Raw genomic sequence first — 21721 nt, 5'->3', positions numbered from 1 at the left:
AGGTGGTTTGATCAAGTAAGTAATAATAGGGTAAGAGAGATATTGGTAATAAAAAGAGTGTGGTTGAGAGAGCAGAAGAGGGTGTTTTGAAATGGTTTGGTCACATGGAGAGAATGGGTGAGGAAAGATTGACCAAGAGGATATATTTGTCAGAGGTGGAGGGAACGAGAAGTGGGAGACCAAATTGGAGGTGGAAAGATGGAGTGAAAAAGATTTTGAGTGATCGGGGCCTGAACATGCTGGAGAGTGAAAGGCGTGCAAGGAATAGAGTGAATTGGATCGATGTGGTATACAGGGGTCGACGTGCTGTCAGTGGATTGAACTAGGGCATGTGAAGCGTCTGGGGTAAACCATGGAAAGTTGTGTGGGGCCTGGATGTGGAAAGGGAGCTGTGGTTTCAGTGGATTATTACATGACAGCTAGAGACAGTGTGAACAAATGGGGCCTTTGTTGTCTTTTCCTAGCGCTACCTCGCACACATGAGGGGGGAGGGGGTTGTTATTTCATGTGTGGCGGGGTGGCGATGGGAATGAATAAAGGCAGACAGTATGAATTCTGTACATGTGTTTATATGTATATGTCTGTGTTTGTATATGTATGTATACGTTGAGATGTATAGGTATGTATATGTGCGTGTGTGGACCTGTATGTATATACATGTGTATGTGGGTGGGGTGGGCCATTCTTTTGTCTGTTTCCTTGCGCTACCCTGCTAACGTGGGAGACATCGACAAAGCAAAATAATTATTTTGTCTTTTGTGTTTGACAGGTATGTTTGATTACAATTTTCGATTATGAAAGATATTGATTTAATGTTGCCACTTACACTCTTTGTGGTTAACAAGAAATTCATTTTATTGTTGCGGCTCCTTAAAAGTTAAAAAGTCAAGAAATTTTAGAGCAGCGTGTAGGCAACTGTTGATGCTTATGCATCTGGTAGCTAGAGGAGTGAGAAAGTTAGGGGAGTGTTTTGGGAGCTTAGTGAGTGTATCAGCAGTTTTGATGCAAGATACCAAATATAAGTGGTGGATGATTTGAATGCAAGGATGGGTGAAGTGCCACTATAGAGTATAAGGCATAGGATACCCAGTGTGAATGAAAAAGGTACACATCTTGTAGAGTTGGGTGCTGAAAAGCTTTGAGACCTTGAAATACTAAGTTTGAAAAAACTCTTTTATACACTAATTGATGGGCATGCAAATCAGAGACTTTTGAATGTGTTTGTGCTGAAAGGGGCACTTTTGGAATGATAGATCACTCCAAGGTGGAGGAGAATGTGAAAGCTTTTATTTACACTTGGGAAAGAGGAAATTACATTAGTAAGAAAAGGGTGATGAAGGTGAGTGTGCTTGGAAAAGAGAGGATTGTGTGCGGGGAGACTGAGAGAGACTGGGAGAGGAATGGCATAAAGTGAGAGTAAATGAAATTAAGGAAATGCATAAGGAATGGAAAGTCTTTAGGGATGCATTGATGACATGTTTGGGTGAAGTGTGTGGCATGTGGAAGGTGAGACGTGGGTATTTGAGAAAGGATATTTTTGTAGGATAAGGAAGTTGATGTGCTAAGAAGAAATGCAGGTGATTAGTTGTACAAGCGTAAGTGCTAAGAAGAAATGCAGATGATTAGTTGTACAAGAGTAAGTGCCAGAAAGTAAAAAGGAAGGTGAAGGAGCTGCAAAAGAGGGCAATTTAGAGATGGGGTGAGAGAGTATCTGCAAACTTAAGGGAGAGGAAGAAAATGAATAGGAGAAGAATAGTATTAGGAGAACAAGTGAGGGGAGCAGATAGGGAAGTGGTAACAGGCAAGGGAAATGTAAAGACAAGATAGAATGAGTGTTTTGAAGGTCAGTTGAATGTGTTAGATGATAAGGTGGCAGATGTAGGTTGTTTAGGATATGAAGGTGTATGGAGTGAGTGTCATAGCAATTGATTTGGTGAAACGCCTTGTGAAAGCTGAACTGTGATAAAGCAGCTTGAGTGCATGGGATTGCAAGTGGATTTCTCAAGCAAAGTGGTGACGGTGTTGTTGATTGTTTAGTCTGGATTTTCAGTGTATGTATGGCTGAAGATAAGGGTTTTAAATGTATGAGTGTTTCTAGGTCAAGAGATGTCACATTGGTTGATAAGTGTTTTTATAGATGATGCATTGTGTAGAAAAGAGCAAGTTAGTGTGATTTTGGTGTGATTCTTATCCACAGATAATTCTATCTTGTCTGCTAAATATAAGAAAAAGTTTGGGTAGAGTGGTGTGCCAGTTTCATATAGTATATAGAGCAGGATGCAGAAAATGAATGCAAATAAAACCAAGAAGTTGCTTTCTGAGGTCAGATTGCAAGATTGTTTTGCATGATAAAGAATTGGAATTTTTTGATGATTTTATGAACGTAGGAGTAACATTTAGTAAGGATGGTTGTAGGAAGACTGAAGTAGGAAGAAGAGTAAGACAGTGAAGGACTGTGCTTGCATAAATAGAATTAATTGAAGATGCATGAAGTTCTTCACATTTAGTGGCCAGCTTGCAAAAGATTGTATAAATTCCTTTTAGGGCCCTAGTCTGGAAGTTGGATAGTTGGAGTTTTGATGGATAATTAGCACTTAACAGACCTGGATGAGTCTTGGGCAGTAATTAGAATAAGGGTATAACTGAAAGTCAAATAATAGGACATTTTCTATATTTAGTGGTTAGTTATTGCCACTTATATCTATATGTTTTTTCATGCATGTAGGCCACTTCTTTGAATGTTAGAACAGTTCTTGTTAAATTATTGGTGCTCTAGAAAATGTATGCTTTAAATTTTAAGCTGTTCAATTTTTTCAGCATGCAAATGAAGATGTAGAAAAGATGATACTTGGCAATAAGTGTGACATGGAGGACAAGCGAGTTATCCCCAAAGAAAAGGGAGAAGCGGTAAGTTTTATTTCAACTTGTGTGAATTAAATTTTGGATTTTTCAATTGTAATTTGGAAGTTTATGTTGAGGATATAGAGTGGGATGAAGGAAGTGTGTTTCAACCAATATTGCAGTTTTAGAATATTCTTTGTTTCTTAGTAGGTACAAAACAAGAGCAGTTGAAATGAGTGACTAGAGTGGGTTAGTTGGAGTTTGGAGGAGAGATGGTGTCATACGAAATACTCTTTAGAAAGGCAAATAGGGGAAATTCTTTAGGATAATATGGTTTATGTGGAATGTATTGCAGATTATAGGTTGGTTAAAACTTGTAATAGTACAGGAGAAGGTGAATGTGGAGAGGTAGACCACAAAAGAAATGAGTAAATGCAGTGAGAGAATAGATTAGGTACTAAGAATGATTTCAGGTAAAGATGCTAAAGGAATGATTGGGAATTTAATGCACTGGAAGCATTTTATTTATGGAGGTGGTATGAATTGAGGCCTTGGCCTTGCTTGATGAATCAACATGTAAAGTGAAAGAAGTAAACAGCCCTTGCCTTGGAAAATCATGTTTCACTTTGATACATGGGAAAGAATTGAGGATGTATGTGATCAATATTTGGAAGTTGCGTGGACCTGGTCCACTCCATTAGATTAGGAATAGAATAGTGATAATAGAATAATTTTGAAGTTTACAGAATGGTCTTCTATAAAACTTTTACTAAAGTTTACACATATTTGATAATTGATAGACTTTTATGGAAGTAGGCTGTATTGCTAAGAAGTCCCATATTAGATAAGATTAGTGATGTACCATTTTAGAAATTTTGCTGATACTGATACCTTTAAAAGAAATTTTCAAAATTTATATATTCTTGTATTTCAAATAAGTTTAAGAAATTGTTCCAATATCAAATGTTTCTTTGACTTTATGTTTTATATTAAGGGGAGGCATAACTACAAAGTTATTAATGTTTGACTACATTGTCTTAAGAATGGGAATGAACATTGATATGGTACATTAATTCGTCAAGGGATATATATAGATTATTGTAGTCATGTGTACAAATAGAGATATATAACTAAAAGAACTGCTGAATTTTCTTATTGTTTTGAATTTATCATTTATATGTGTGATCATAGCAGACCTTTAGTTTGTTAATGTGAATATATACAATAGACTAGCTTTGATAATTTTTATGCATGAAGATGAAAATTGTAAAGAAACTGAATAACTCGAGAAACATATTGTATAATATGGAAAAAATCTGCCTTAAACTTCATGTTGATTTTATACGAGCTATAGTATCGTGATGAAATTAGTGAAATCTTATACTTTAGTTTTGTGGAAAATGACAAGAATATAGAAATTGCAATATGTCATAGAAAATATTAGTTTCTTCAAAATTTATGGTGACACTTCCTTTTTCAATATCATGTAGTACTATTTATGCACAGCTTTAGTTAAAACATTACTAATACCATTGCATTGACAAAAGTAGGTGATACCAATGCATCAGTGCATTACTAAATACCTTTGCAATATACTTTTACCAGTATTAAAATCTTTTAGTACAAACACACTTGTACATCAGTTTTTCATAACGGCTGCATAACATATCATTTCCACCTACTTACAGCTATCTTTCTTTTGGTTAGCCATTCTTTATTCCAGATCACTGTAATGATTTCTTTTCATTTTCCATATATATATGCAGAAATCTTACTAATCTACTTGAATTCCATAACTCTGACTGAAATTACCTGTATCATCTGCTCTGACTGTTCCTGACATTATTTTGAATTCATTATTTTGTATCAACTAAGCCTACATGATGTGTGAAGTTTTTTTTTTTTTTTTTTTTTTTTTTTATACTTTGTCGCTGTCTCCCGCGTTTGCGAGGTAGCGCAAGGAAACAGACGAAAGAAATGGCCCAACCCCCCCCCCCCATACACATGTATATACATACGTCCACACACGCAAATATACATACCTACACAGCTTTCCATGGTTTACCCCAGACGCTTCACATGCCTTGATTCAATCCACTGACAGCACGTCAACCCCGGTATACCACATCGCTCCAATTCACTCTATTCCTTGCCCTCCTTTCACCCTCCTGCATGTTCAGGCCCCGATCACACAAAATCTTTTTCACTCCATCTTTCCACCTCCAATTTGGTCTCCCTCTTCTCCTTGCTCCCTCCACCTCCGACACATATATCCTCTTGGTCAATCTTTCCTCACTCATCCTCTCCATGTGCCCAAACCACTTCAAAACACCCTCTTCTGCTCTCTCAACCACGCTCTTTTTATTTCCACACATCTCTCTTACCCTTACGTTACTCACTCGATCAAACCACCTCACACCACACATTGTCCTCAAACATCTCATTTCCAGCACATCCATCCTCCTGCGCAGAACTCTATCCATAGCCCACGCCTCGCAACCATACAACATTGTTGGAACCACTATTCCTTCAAACATACCCATTTTTGCTTTCCGAGATGATGTTCTCGACTTCCACACATTCTTCAAGGCCCCCAGAATTTTCGCCCCCTCCCCCACTCTATGATCCACTTCCGCTTCCATGGTTCCATCCGCTGCCAGATCCACTCCCAGATATCTAAAACACTTCACTTCCTCCAGTTTTTCTCCATTCAAACTCACCTCCCAATTGACTTGACCCTCAACCCTACTGTACCTAATAACCTTGCTCTTATTCACATTTACTCTTAACTTTCTTCTTCCACACACTTTACCAAACTCAGTCACCAGCTTCTGCAGTTTCTCACATGAATCAGCCACCAGCGCTGTATCATCAGCGAACAACAACTGACTCACTTCCCAAGCTCTCTCATCCCCAACAGACTTCATACTTGCCCCTCTTTCCAAAACTCTTGCATTTACCTCCCTAACAACCCCATCCATAAACAAATTAAACAACCAGATAAGAATATAAAAAAGTATAAAAGCATCATGTAGGGTCAACTATCAGCCAAGACTTATATTCATCATTAGGTGAATTTTTCACAGATTCTAATGAGTTCTTGATGTATTTTTAACTTTACCTAAATAGATTAATACATTTCCCAAGATTACACGGCTCTCGCCACTATCGTATTACCAACTGATCCAGGATTCCTTATGATAAAGGAACACATTATCATCAAATTATTGCTTTTTAATTAACTTTTATCAAATAAATACATTTTAATTTAACTTATATCAAGTGTAGAGTCCATTTATAAGAATTCATCTGAATCCACCTGTTATATCTGATGTATCCTAAACTCAATATGGTATATCCTGAAACTACATTTGAATGCAAACTGATTTGCATGAAACTTGAAGTAAGTTGTGAAAATGAGAGTATGCATACATGCTGAGTTACAGAGAAAGGCTGGAAGTCTTAAATTTGCCCACCATGGAAGAGAGAACCATTAAGTTTTTAGAATAGATTGATGATGTAAAGAGTGAACAGCTCTTTCAAAGCTGTAGTGAAAAAACTGCAAGAGGACATAACGTGAAATTAAGTAAGAAACATGTTATACAAAATGTAAATAAAATCCTCAGTGATTTATGAATTGAAGTCAAGGAATGAAGACATGGTTAATGAGAACAACAGAAGTTTAAAAGACTGTTTGATTGTTGTGGATGGTCAGGAGACGGAATGCCAGGAGTGTAGAACTCCTTTCCTATACAGTACAGGCAGGTACTTACAAATAGGTAAACCATATGAATAATTTACTCTTGCATGGGCCTCAGTGCTGTCCTGGTAAGTGTTACTGACCATGAGTTAGCGTGGGCTTGCTTGGGGTGAGGCCCACATGGATTTGAATACTGGGCCTGGCAGTTGGCCAGTACCCAAGTCAGGTGTTCATCCTGCCCTCTGGACTGTCATATGAATAGTACCTGGGTGTGTCTGACTAAGTGTGAGGAGTTAATGTGCCAGCAGAACAAAGTCTTATCTTTACATATAGTAACGGAAAGAGAAAGTATCAGACAATTTAACCCATTTTGAAAAAGTGATCATTAGGGCTTGAATTTGACTTCATGGTCAGATAGGACATAAATGGAAGATAAAAGTAAAGAACAAACTTAAAGAGGAAGCTTAGTTGTGGAAGCACTATCGATCTAAACAATTTATGGGGACGGACCTAAGTTGGTGAGAGGAATTCCATAATAGTAGGTTCTGTGAAATCCATAATGAGAGAGTTAGCACATAGTTTCCATTGACAATGTTTTGAGACACATGATTGAAAAGGGAAAAGAATGGATTCACAGAGGAAACACTTGACAGTCCACTTAAAATGATGTTCAAAATATTTATTTTATTTATTTATTTTGCTTTGTCGCTGTCTCCCGCGTTTGCGAGGTAGCGCAAGGAAACAGACGAAAGAAATGGCCCAACCTACCCCCATACACATGTATATACATACACGTCCACACACGCAAATATACATACCCATACATCTCAATGTACACATATATATACACACACAGACACATACATATATACACATGCACACAATTCACACTGTCTGCCTTTATTCATTCCCATCGCCAACTCGCCACACATGGAATAACATCCCCCTCCCTCCTCATGTGTGCAAGGTAGCGTTAGGAAAGGACAACAAAGGCCCCATTCGTTCACACTCAGTCTCTAGCTGTCATGCAATAACGCCGAAACCACAGCTCCCTTTCCACATCCAGGCCCCATAGAACTTTCCATGGTTTACCCCAGACGCTTCACATGCCCTGATTCAATCCATTGACAGCACGTTGACCCCGGTATACCACATCGATCCAATTCACTCTATTCCTTGCCCGCCTTTCACCCTCCTGCATGTTCCGGCCCCGATCACTCAAAATCTTTTTCACTCCATCTTTCCACCTCCAATTTGGTCTCCCACTTCTCGTTCCCTCCACCTCCGACACATATATCCTCTTGGTCAATCTTTCCTCACTCATTCTCTCCATGTGCCCAAACCATTTCAAAACACCCTCTTCTGCTCTCTCAACCACACTCTTTTTATTTCCACATATCTCTCTTACCCTTACATTACTTACTTGATCAAACCACCTCACACCACATATTGTCCTCAAACATCTCATTTCCAGCACATCCACCCTCCTGCGCACAATTCTTTCCATAGCCCATGCTATGGTGTAGTGTCAAGGGAGTGGAAAAGTACAATTTCATGCCTATTATTAAGAAAAGAGATCAAGGTATTGCATTGATATATAGACCATGAGTGTGATCTATCAGATGTTGGAAAAGATAAGTAGAAAGTAAGTTGATAATTATTTGCAAATGAGAAACTACTTAAGTGAGGAGCAGTATAAGTTCATAGCATGGAAGTCATGCATAACAAATTTCTATCTGTCTGTCTATTTATATCTATATCGCTGATGCCTGATCCCTTAGGGAACTCCCTCAAGGGGATGGCCGCAGCTAATAAGTCTATAATTGGTGAACTTCAGTACTGCTTCTTAGCTTTTAGTGCCTCACTCTTGATAAGCCAATGGCAGAGGGCAACTCTAGTGCAGTGTTTTTAGGGGCTCCTTTGTAATTTTCCCTTTGATTAATTGAACCTAATGTGTTTCCCCAATGTTCCAACCTATTACTTCTACTGAATGTTCAGATCTCTGAAATATTTATGGTGGTTTGCTGTTTTAGATAAAAGAAAGGGATCAGTGTATTGATAAGGCATAGAACACCATTCCTCATGAGAGGTTGGTAAGAAGCTGGATATGTGGGCAGGCATAAGAGGGAGATTCCTTGATGGATCAGAAATTATCTTGTGGATGGGAACAGAGGATGCATGTCAGAGATGCATTTTTTAAGTGGGTTGGAGTAACCAATGGTGTGCTGCAGTATTCATTCTTAAGGTTCCTTTTGAGTTTGTCTATGTTGATGATTTATCAAAAGCAAAGGGTTCATTTCTAAAAATGTTTGCTGATGATTTTAGAAGTAAAGATTGACTAGGATTGCATCAGCTTAGAGAGGGATGTAGACAGTCTCCAGAGTTGGTCAGATTTTTGTCAATAAAGTTGAACCTAAGCAGAGGCAAAGCAATAAAGTTGGGAAAGAGTGTAAGAAGGCTTCAGTATGTCTATTATCTAGCAAGAAGCAAGTTATATGTAGGTGTGTATGATATGTATTTTGGAATTGCCATATTATCCAGCCTGTTGCCAGAACTCTGATGGGAGAATTGTCAAGAAAGCAAATGCTTGCTGTTGAATCTACATTTCATCCAGGTATATAGATTAGCCAATGTTTTATAACCTATTTACAGCCAATTTTATACCAAGTGAAAATATGTGTCATTGGTTTGGTCATCACACTTAGATATTTAGGGAAGGATCAGAGAAGGGCAACAAGGTGGATCCTGTTATATTAGATAGTTTACAGGTGGAGGCTAGAAGCTATGAATCTGCATACCATGCAGATGAGAATGATAAAAGGCAGGCTTTCTTACAATCATGAGTTTCAAAGTGTGAATAATTAGAATTAGGTAGATAATGGAATGAATGCGCACAGAACCCAGAAGTTAAGAAGGTTATATGAGTGCAAAGAAGTTCAGGAGATGGGAGCACCATGTATGTGGAACGTCATCCCCCTAATGCACAAATATGTAATCTCAAATATGCACACACTCACATTTTCAGCTTTTTTTTGTAAACATAAATTCATTTTCCTTATCCCTGGGATAGGGGAGAAAGAATACTTCCCACGTATTCCCTGCGTGTTGTAGAAGGCGACTAAAAGGGAAGGGAGCAGGGGGGCTGGAAATCCTTCCCTCTCTTCTTTTTTTTTTTTTTTTTTTTTATTTTCCAAAAGAAGGAACAGAGAAGGGGGCCAGGTGAGGATATTCCCTCAAAGGTCCTGTCCTCTGTTCTTAATGCTACCTCATTAATGTGGGAAATGGCGAATAGTATGAAAGAAAGGAAGAATTTCATTTTCCAACATGTAGGTATTCTTGTTTACTCTCATTTTCTGTTTTAAGTGGTTCGTGTGTGTACCATTTCTAAGACCTACTATTGACTGATAACTGTCTTCCTCCTATTTCATAGGATCCTTAGTGTTTATGAAATAACAATCCACATCTTCCAACATTGTAATGTTTCAGATTGCACGAGAACATGGCATTCGATTCTTGGAAACATCAGCCAAAGCTAACATCAACATTGAACAAGCCTTCTTGGAACTTGCTGAAGCCATCCTAAACAAGACACCTGGACGTGACCCACAGGTAATATTTATTTTTGTTTAAAAAAGATTGTGAATTTTTTCAGAATTATGAATTTATGGAATACCAGCAGGTTGAAGACCAGTCTTGATTTTATTCATGTTCTGCATCTCCCATATTAGCGAGATAGTGCCAAGAATAGGAGAATGGCTTCACTTGCACACATTCACCCTGTAACTATCATATATAATGTACTGAAACCAGAAGGTACTAGTTTCATTACATTATACATAACAGCTAGAAAGCTTTGATTTTGCATGACAGCAACAGAGTGGATATGAGCAAATGATGCAGTTCTTCACCTGTTTTTAATGCAGGATATGGCAAAAAAATATGAAGAAAATTCTTTTTCTTTCATACTATTCGCCATTTCCCGCGTTTAGCGTTAAGAATAGAGGACTGGGCCTTTGAGGGAATATCCTCATCTGGCCCCCTTCTCTGTTCCTTCTTTTGAAAAAAAAAAAAAAAAAAAAAATATTAGCATGAAACTAATTTTGGTTTTTTATTTTCCAAAAGACGGAACAGAGAAGGGGCCAATTGAGGATATTTCCTCAAGGCTCATTCCTCTGTTCTTAATGCTACCTCGCTAACATGGGAAATGGCAAATATGTATGAAAAAAAATTATGCACATGCATAAGGGTGAAAGACATGCATTGGATAGAGTGAGTGGGAACATTTTGGTCTGCTGAGGTTGGCATGCTCTCAGTGGACTAATCAGACCAGGGCATGTGAAGCGTCCTGGGTAAACCGTGGAAAGGTCTATGGGGCCTGGTAGTCGATAGGGAGCGGATGTGGCTGTTTTTTGACTGTTCTTCCTGGTGCTCCCTTGCTGATGCAGGAAACAGTGATCAAGTACAGAAAAAAATTAATGTTAGTGTCATTTATCCTAGAGATAGGGGAGAAAGAATACTATCCATACATCTTCATGTTATAAAAAGTGACTAAGAGGAGCAGGGGTTGGGGTTAGATATCTTCTTTTAATATAATCCCTTCTGAAAAAGGGAACAGGGGAAGGAGCTAAGTAAGGATTTTTCTCTTTCAAATCTTGGTCATTTGTTCATAAGGCTATCTAGCTAAGGTAGAAAAAGGCAAACAAACACGAAAGAAAAAAGACTATCATTATCTGTCTGAAAGAGAGATTTCAGTTCATATAAGTAAACGTAAAGGTATTAAGTTTGATTGGGAAAAGGGAGAGGTTGGTTGGAGTGTGAGTGAATGGAGAGAACCTGGAGGAAATGGAATTTTTTTTTTAGATACCTGGGAATACAAAAGGTATCAAATGGAATCATGAGAGCTAAAGTAAGCTGTAGAGTGGTTAAAGGGACTAAAGTCCTGGGTACATTGAGGAGGGTGAATGAGGGAAGGGATGACTATGTTTGATGGCATAGTATTCCTGATGGTGTTGTATGACTGTGAGGCAGGGGCCACAGAGAAGAATATGGAAGAGTGTGGATGTTTAGGAAGTGAAATGTGTGAAGACAGCATGTTGCATGAGGAAGGTTGATCAAGTAAAGAATGATAGGGTAAGAGGTTGTTGCACTAGTAAGAGGAGTATGATTGAGAGCTGATGATAATGTTCTGGAATAGTTTGGACTTATTTTGATCACCGTTTCCCATGTTAGTGAGGTATCACCAGGAACAGTTGAAGAAAGGCTGCATCCACTCGCATCCATTCTCTATCTGTTTTGTGTAATGCACCAAAACCACAGCTCTTTTTCCACAACCAGGCCCAAGTATGAGTAGCTGTATGGGAGCCTGTGCACTTACTCAGTGTCATGTTTTCCACTGTTATGTGTAGACCCATGTATGTGTAATATTGACTAATTATCTTGAGCATAGATTTACTGTTATTGTTGATCTAAGTGCAGTGTCATATAAGTGACCTTTTCTTTTTTTATCTCTGAACATTTGATGGAGTGAAAAAGGACTTCTTAAGCTTCAGAAACAAACTTAGATGTAAAATGGTGAGCCAAAGTAGGTGATGGTGTGTGTACTTTTGATTATAACAGCAACAGCATTGGTAAGCTAAAGTAGGTGATGGTGTGTCTACTTTTGATTATAATAACAGCAGCAACATGTCCCATGGAGAGCAGTGTCAGGTAGATAAGGAATTGAGTGACTCACTCAACATCTCTTTTGACAAAAATAATGAGAAGAATAAGAAATCCTGAGCTGGAAAAATGGAGAAAATACTCATAGTGTGGACTGAGGACTAAGGGGTCTAATTCCACCAGTGTCCACCATAACCAAATCCATTTCTTAGTGTTTATTTCTCAGTTGATAGTGAGTATTCAATGATTGCTACATTTTCTTTTAATCTTTATTATTATTACTATATTCATTAGATGGTTTTTCATTGGATTTTTTTTCTTTTTAAATCCTGGTTGCATCTCTTTTGAATACAAGTGAATGGCTCTCATTATGCAAAATTGCTTAATGAAAACTTCTGAAAACACAATACCTACATAAAATGGGGAGGTGTCATCGAATAGACTTTATCAATAGCAGGATCCCTTGTCTGTGTATCCAGCTTTCTTAGAGGTTAGCACATAAGCTTAGCTTCACTCATTTGTCACCTAGCTGCACTTCCAAGCTTACCATGCTGTGAGGGTTGGAGTTCATGATGGCCTTTACACTTAAGATGTCGTCAAAAGTTTTCCTGATTTGAATTTGCAGGAATGTATGAATAGGTCATAGAAAGCCAGTGTTATTTCTGTAATACAAGAAAATGGAAACTTTTGTGTTAATTGATGAGATTGCTGCAAAAATAGTAAATGTGCATGAATGAAAGGACAGATATATTGTAAACCTTGAAGCAAGGATGCTAAAAGTTAAGAAACAAATTTGGTAAAAGTTGTTTGCAGGAACAGGGTTAAAACGTTTTCAAACCCAAATTCTTCAGAAGGTAAAGAGGTAATGGAATCAGAATTTATAGCTTATAGAGCTCTTTCAAATATGTATATTGAAGAAATATACACAAATATGAAAATTAAGCTTGGTCATACATCTGCCAATGCTGACGGCTGCATGTGTACGATAGTGACTCAGACGATATCCCACCATTGTGTACATCAAAGCATCTCTCTCACTTCTCGCTCTCAGTTACCTTTCAGTAATCATACCCTATTCAAGTGAATCTATTGAATTTTTGTGCTGGATTGAAATATTTTTGTATTAAACTATAAAGAATATGATGAGCAAGATGAAAAACCCACCACGTATTGATAGATCTGGCAAGAAGCTGAGGAAGATGCCCAATTTGGAACTGAAAATAAAGGTAATCCCTCAGTGTGAAGGAGTAAAAGATATTGATTTGATTGCACTTGATCTACAGTTGTCCCATTCAGTGGTCTCCATAATTTTAAAGCACAAAGGAAAATTACGTGAAGCAGTGAAAGGTTAGGCAAGTATGAAGTCTACAATGATAACAAAGCAATGATAAGGGCTCATCCATGAAGTAGAAAAGTTGTTGATGCTGTGGATGGAAGATCAAATTAAAAAATGTGTACCACTAAGCTTATTAACAATTCAGGCCAAGGCTAGAAGTCTTTTTGAGACTGAAGGAGCTAGCAGTTTGAGAACTTCACAGTAAGTCATGGTTGGTTCAGTATATTTAAAAGAAGATATAGCTGGTGCAACAGTCAAGTCACCAATGAAGCAGCAAGTGCTGATGAAGGAACTGCCAAAAAGTTAGAAAATAAACCAAAGAATCATATTTATATTAAGCCATAGTGATTTAGAAAAAAATACCAATTCATAAAAGTGGTTAAATGAAAAGAAAATAATCATGATAGAACCTGCATGAAAAATATTATTATTATTATTATTATTATTATTATTATTATTATTATACTTTGTTGCTGTCTCCCACATTAGCGAGGTAGCACAAGGAAAATGGGGAAAGAATGGCCCAACTCACCCTACATACATATGTATATACATAAACGCCCACAAATGCACATATACATACCTATACATTTCAACATATATATATACATGTACAGACATATACTTATGTACACATGTGCATATTCATACATGCTGCCTTCATCCATTCCTGCTGCCACCCTGCCACACATGAAATGGCATCCCCCTCCTCCTGCTTCTGTGCGAGGTAGCGCTAGGAAAAGGCAACAAAGGCCACATTTGTTCACACTCGTATCATGTGTGATGCACTGAAACCACAGCTCCCTTTCCACATCCAGGCCCCACAAAACTTTCCATGCTTCACATGCCCTGGTTCAATCCATTGGCAGCTCATCAACCCCAGTGTACCACATTATTCCAGTTCACTCTATTCCTTGCACGCCTTTCACCCTCCTGTATGTTTACTGCCAGTAAACAAAGGAAAACATAAAATTTGTACCATTTAGTAATTAAAAGTACAGTAACATTGTATTATATACATACTTGTCATATTTCTGGAAAATAAGAAGCGAGACAATAAGATTGTTAACACGATTTTACGCACAGTAATATTAAAGGCTGCCTAGGAAGGGATGATGCAAAGCTAAAGCCCCTGCCTCCTGTATGTTTACTGCCAGTAAACAAAGGAAAACATAAAATATGTACCATTTAGTAATTAAAAGTACAGTAACATTGTATTTTATACATACTTGTCATATTTCTGGAAAATAAGAAGCGAGACAATAAGATTTTAAACACAATTTTACGTACTGTAATATTAAAGGCTGCCTAGGAAGGGACGATGCAAAGCTCAAGCCTCCGCGACCAGGGCTCTGTCGTATCAGCTAGACAGGTTATGTGTTTCTCAAATCTTTTTCAGTAAAAAACTTACATCACAAGTATATTTTATTTTAACTATACCTAAATGAATATATTCTCAGAAATTAATAGTTTGTTGAATCATGATGTATTTCAATGTAAAATAGGATAAAACACATGATGAAAACAAAAGACTATACCTAACCTTCCATTGTTCAAGAGATGTTACTCATTTTTTGATAGTTTTGGTTAAAATACAGTTATATTACAATGATATTCTATTCATACTTTGCTTGATATAATACATTCACAGTATTGTAATATTTTTCTGAAATGACATACGTATTAGTGAAAAGTGCAATAAAATCATGACAAAAACAATCATCTTTAGCTTTCTTTCATTGTTTAAATGTTGCCATAATTCCATCCTATTTGGCTTGAATAACTACTTGAATGGAAATATACAATATTTTTGCTGAAACTGCCCACGTTTCTGTAAAGTGCTGTAACAATAAATGGTAAACTTTTTGCCTTTGGCGGTCAATGTTCCAGACTTGGCAAACCTTTTTATAGGATGTTGAGTGTTTTTTAGTGAGGATTTTTTTAAATGAGTTTTATATGCCATAGATATGGAGCTTTGGTAACCTAATTTGTTGTTCTATTACCCTCAAAAGCTTTGGTCAACCTCTACACGAGGCATATCATAGATTCATGATTTCTTGACCAAATATCAAGGGTCGACCATTACAGGAGGTAGACTTATAGACGAGTATGTGCAGTATCTCCTTTCATACACACACATCCTAATTCTAACACCAGCTTCAGTAGTTACCACTGGAATTATGTCTAGAGAGCATGTCACATGCATTTTATTATCACCAATTCCTTGATTGATTTATCTAAACATTCACATTATACATTATGCTTTAATCACTTGGTGAGGTAGTCCCTGTTCTTTTCAGAATTTTTATTTTATTGCTATTAGATAGATTCTGATATAATTTGTAATGTTTCCTTCAAACATTGTACATGATAATTTGAGAACAGAGTTCATCTGAAAGCAGGATAAGAAAATTTAAAAGGAATGAAGGCTACCCCATCAAGTGATCGAAGCATTATGTGTGAAGTGAATGTAGGAAGTAAGGAATCAAGAAATAGTCAATGAATGAATGCAGTCTTTGAAGGATATAATTGAGTTTGATTGTAGCGGTTAACCATGTTACCACAGTGTTATTAATGTGGACAAAGAAAAGAAGGATGTGCAAGAGAAAGGACCATTATTTTTTTCATGGCTGTCCTTTGACAGTTTAGACCTGGTAGCCTGCTATGGTTTTGATGTTCAACCATCTTGTAGTCATTGGTGTTTAGCATGAACCATGTTTTCTCATGCACTTTCCGTGGCTCCTGCATTATCTTCTCAAAGTTTGTGTTGTTAAGTGATTTGGAAATATTTTAACGTAGGATTATTTCCAGCCTCCAGCCTGTGCCATCACCCCATTAACTTGGAAAGACTTTGTCAGTTCTGCTATCCATAATTTCTGAACCTGAAGTGACTTGGTCTTTACCCTTTTAGACATTTTGTTTTTATGAAAAATCCCCTTTGCTCAGGTCATTTTCATCATACCCTATATATGAATAACATCCTTTTCTGGATTTTTTTTTCAGCTTTGTTCCTTGTTTACTGCAACATAGTTATTATAAGTCATCATTCCAGCACTTGGTAGACTGATATCTTTGTCTTACATGAATTCTCTACACCTCCTTTCATATTGCAGTAGTCGCACAAATTTGTTCACTCCTATAGGTCATGCACATAATGCATTAACTTATTGGTAGTTATATTCATTCTTCAGCAACTTTTTTTACTTTGTTCATTCTTTAGAAATGTTTAAATGTGTATGTAACTTTCATTAGAGTATATTGTATTGCAGGAAAACCCAGACAGTGTTGTTCGTCCAGAAAGGAGGAATGATCGAGGTGCGGCTCGACAGTGCTGTGCGTAGAGTATTAATGTTACATGTAGCACTGAAGGAGTCAGTTAAACCCAGTAGGACACCTCCATAGGACTCGAAGATTAAGGCTCCTTTGTAGGTTTCCTTTCTCAAGGGTATTTCTGTGAGACTCCTCTGAGGTGGTCTAATGTAGGCCCCATAGCAATTAACATCACTGCAGAATCCTACCATAGGCTCTGCTCTCAGGGGAGGTCAAGAAATAGAAGCACAGACTTTATGCTTAATCTGTACCATCTTTCTACACTGCACTCAGGGGATGGATTCAAAAGATATGTTAGGAACCAATAAATGCAGGTTGTTGCTCATGTTCAATCTGAGTGTTGTAGTTGGATGTAATATTGTCCCAGGATGTGAATGTGTTAAAATGAAAAATGGTGAGTATGGATTATGAACATTAGACACAAACTTGATTTGGTTGCCTTTTTTGAAATGGGCGCTTTATTAAGATATGGTCAAAGATGATCAGCGCTTGTGTAATCTTAGAGGTGCCACTTCTCGTGAATGGCTTCTCTGTGGTAACTATCATGACTTTTGGTGCAATGGAATTTTACTTCAGAACTATTTTTATGCACTCTGCCTTATGATTTTTAATGTAAGGCTTATCTTATATTAAGTGAAAGAAAGCCTATCATTAGTATTCACCATGAATGCGAGAGAGGATGGCTTGAAATGGAATATTTATATGTAGAAGCATAATTTGAATACTAGTGGTTTTGCTATGAACTGTTCTAATCATGTACTGTAACTTGCCATGTGATAACCAAAATCAGTTTATATAAATACATTACATAATTTTAATTAGTGGATGGGATGGATAGATTGATGATATTTAAAGGTTATAAAGTAGTTGCTTCTGAGTAGATACTTCAGGAGTATCGAAAATTGTATTCATTGTATATGTCAGAGTTTTCATTGCTTTATTTTTTTTTTTTTCATATGAATGAATCTAGTTCGTCTCTACATATAGTATAAGGTTGGAGAGGTGATATCTGAGAGTAAAACGTTGTGTGTTCATTGGTTTATTGTGACCTTTGCTGGTCATATTAGTATTTGTTAAAGAGGCAACTGTTGTGGTAAGTCCACAATCTGCCAACATAGCTTTGTTTGTCATATGATAAATTTTCCAAATTTGTTGAAGCTTATCCTAATGTTTTTTGTGTGTAAGAACCAAAACATTTTCAAGAAAATGATAACTGATATTATTAAAATTTGCTATATAGAAGTTCAGAATGGGCTTGGATTACGTATGTTCACATAAGTAGGAAAAATTTGATAATGAAACCTTTTGTCAAGACATATAAGAAATATGAAGACATACTTCTCTCAAGTGATGCCAGCTGTTTAAGAACTGTCTTGTGTTCATTTTCATTTGTACTTGTTTTTCTGTGTAAAAAAATGGTAATCCAAGTTCCATTTTAGAGATCTGTCTCAATATTTACAAAAATTCTTGTTTTCTTTATATATTTATTATTTCAGTTCCAGAACAGTCATTTAGTTCAGGTATAGCAGCTGTATACAAATAAATCATGAATTCATTGATTTTTTTAACGCATTTGAGGAATCTTTTTAATAGTTTTTGCTAAAGCCTGTGCTAAGGGAATTTCATGCAGGCCTCAGGTCCATAGGGCAATATTTTGTACATCATATCCTCTTTCACAGTGACAGACAATGTAATCTGGCTTAGTAATGAATGCTATAGTAAACAATTATGAGAGTTGCAGGCCTTATGAACACAAATAAAAACACCTGAATGGTTATGTTCTTCTTGATTTACAAAAGGGGAGGGTAGTCATTCAAAACTAATAGCCCCACTTGCTGATTTCGACAAAGGTATTTATACTCATTTACTGTAAATGCATATTTCTTTGCACAAAATACCAAGAAGCTTTTCCCAAGTCTTGTTCATGCAGTTGAATAAAATGAGTTAACCAACACTTCAGTCAGAACAGTGTTAAAATGTTTTCCAGTATTCATTTAACTAGTGGAAGATGATGATCAGTGATATTTTTCTTGGGTTGAATTATTATTCACACAATTCTCTTCTGTAATTCTTTTTTTTGCATACTAATGGGCTAAGGGTGAAAACTTCCCATTATACTTCATAGGAAATTTTGAGCAAAAGGATAACTTAGCAGAATCATGATAAAACTGTCATGCATATTAACTTTTGTAATATTACAGCTCATTTCCTAAACTCCAGAGTGTGACTACCAGATAAGCACAGGGTTTAAGTGGAATAATTGTATAGTTTTCAGGCTCCACCATATAAATCTTACAGCAGAAGTTATGGCAAGGATTAGTTAACTTCTCAGACTATCTCTACAATTATATGAAGTAGAGCAGTACTGATTGGTTAAATTTCCCTTGTCTTTATCAATATTTCACTGTATAGTATTCACAACTGTGTGTCTTATGACGTGATATGTATAAAGATTGTCTAAAGTTATCTTTGACAGATGGGGCAATATGGTGTCTTCCTTGTGTTTTGACAGCTGCAATAAAATGCTAACCATTGGCTGTCTTATTGGCTTCTGACCCAATTGTTCTCTTAGTGAAGAAAAAGCCAACAATAAAAAAAAAGTCACTAAAATACAAGATTTTTCCAGGAGTCAAAAGTAAGGCACACTGAGTTATTTGTTTACTACTTTCTTACTCAGTTTCCTTGCCTAAGTGTTCTGATTAGTCACACAAGGTTGGCAGTTTGGGGCTCCTGTGTCAGTGTTGAGTTAATAGCAGTGCTGTGTTAGTGCACATTACATGCGTAGATAACATTAATTGGTAGTTATTCCATGCTGTTAAATCTCATAATTTTTGTGTGCACGTATTTACTTTGTTTTGCAAGTTGGTTTAGAAATTTCATTTGTTTTATCATTGAAATAGTTTTGTACTTGGACCACATACTTGGTGTATTTGTTTTTATACTTGTAAATGAAACCAATAGGATTCCTTAAGTCTGTAGTTTGTGGCATATTTAGTTTTTAACATATTAAAAGAAGGGTTTCATTTAAGAATGGTGCATTGGACCATGTTTGACTTGTGTATATGGCCTCAAGGCATTGCTGAGAGTTTAAGAATGTATGACATAACTTGATTTGATTCTAGAAGTCACAACCTTAAGTAAATATATTTGAAGCCCGTGGACACTATGAATCCAATTATGATGATTAAATATTGTACAGATAGTAAATGAGGTTCCTTATGGAAGAAATTGATTAAAAAGTAAATTTGCATGGTATAGAGCAAAATGTGAAATACATTAAAGTGAACAAGGTCAGTAATTGCATTTTTCATGCCTAACTCTGCTAATTATATATAAAAGATCCACTGAATGTTATTAATATGTTTATTAGCTGAATTATTAGGGAATGTTTGTCTAGTTGAACCCTCCCTTGGGATACAGTTTGCTAATCTCCATTTATTCATGCACTCTTGAAATGTGTGGGTTTTGATACCTGAGGATTTATTGCATCAACTTGCCAGAATTTAATAATCAAATCCATAGCACTGCAGTGACTTGGTGTAATACTTCTTGGCCCAAACTCCCCTGCACAGACATGGATCAAAGGATACAAAAGTGTGGATTGTCATAATTATAAGCCAAATGCAGCTAGTCCAAAAATGCTGTGTGAGATAACTGTATTATTCAGGCTTTTACCTTTATCCAATACAATAAAGCCTCTCCAATATGTTATCAACAGCTGGGAATGATTGGGCATGTTGCATTGACTTAAGAATATTTAATTAACCAAAGAGATATAACAGTGGACCTGAAAAAACTTAAAGGACATTTTCATTAACACAGACTTCAAAATGAAATTGGTTCTAAAACCATTTTGCTACAAAATTATAGCTGCACAATTTTCCTCCAGGTTTATTTACAATGTAGGGCAAAAAAAATCATGAAACACGGAAAAGCATTTCTGTAAAAGTCCACTGGTAATGATGAAATGGTATATATTGTCATGAACTGTTTATTGGTTCTTTATGGATAGGATGGGCTTGCTTTTGTCCAATGACTTGCTTGAACATCATTAATAAAGTGTTATTTGTGATGGTATTGTTGTTTTTATCATCCTTTTTGTTTCACTTGGTTATTCAATCAACCCAACTGAGATGGAGTGAAAGATGATTAGAATGTTGCATGTAAACCACATAGATAAACCCGTAATTTTTACCGCAAAAGCAAAATGTTGATAGTTATTTTAAGAATTTAACATGCAAACCCAATGATACTTTTATCCGAATACTCTTGAGTATTTCACACTCGGAAGATACAGCTTTTCAGAGAAGTTTGATGTGTTTATTAGATAAAATGGCATTACAGATGGATCATAATGTAGTGCAAGTTGTTGCACAAAATCTGATGAAACATAGGTATGCATATTACTTCAATCTTATTTTAATGTAACCGGTTATGTAGTGTACTTGAAAGACTGTATGCCTCGTGCAACCCACACTGATGCTCAAGCCGTGCTGCTTGCTGCTTAAGTTCTCTGCCACCAACCACTGTGTAAAGATGTACTGTTCTCTGTTCTTATAATTCTAGGGTTCCTGATTGCTCTACTTTTCAAAAAATTAATTTGGCACTCTGTTAATGATACTGGAGAGTCTTTATTGATATATTTTTTTCAACAGTTTTCTTTATTAGATACTTTACTAATGCATGCACTAAAAATGAATTACTTGAGTGTAATGGAAAAATGGGCAACGTATTTGCTGAGGTGTGTGGTCAATTGTTTTTCGGTTCTAATCATCGATGGTTACGTTGGGTAATAGTTTATAGTATTTTTTGTTCTTTGTCTACACAATTCTCACTCATAAACTAATGCTTAAATT

General features: G+C 36.5%; 1 protein-coding gene across 3 annotated transcripts in view; it reads left to right on the top strand.

Annotated features, from left to right (window-relative positions):
* Positions 1–20940, top strand: part of Rab10 (RAS oncogene family member Rab10) — a 146121-nt gene extending 125181 nt beyond the window's left edge. For all 3 annotated transcript variants that reach the window (XM_071668659.1, XM_071668658.1, XM_071668660.1), the window contains exons 4-6: positions 2818–2907; positions 10028–10150; positions 16805–20940. In XM_071668659.1, the coding sequence (XP_071524760.1) occupies positions 2818–2907; positions 10028–10150; positions 16805–16876 (285 nt within the window). In that variant the 3' untranslated portion in view covers positions 16877–20940. The remainder of the gene's footprint in view (positions 1–2817; positions 2908–10027; positions 10151–16804) is intronic.
* The last annotated feature ends 781 nt before the right edge of the window (positions 20941–21721 follow it).

This window comes from Panulirus ornatus, chromosome 13 (genome assembly GCF_036320965.1).
Source record: "Panulirus ornatus isolate Po-2019 chromosome 13, ASM3632096v1, whole genome shotgun sequence".
Taxonomy (NCBI): Eukaryota; Metazoa; Arthropoda; class Malacostraca; order Decapoda; family Palinuridae; genus Panulirus; species Panulirus ornatus.
This window is presented reverse-complemented; position numbering and strand designations above follow the sequence as displayed.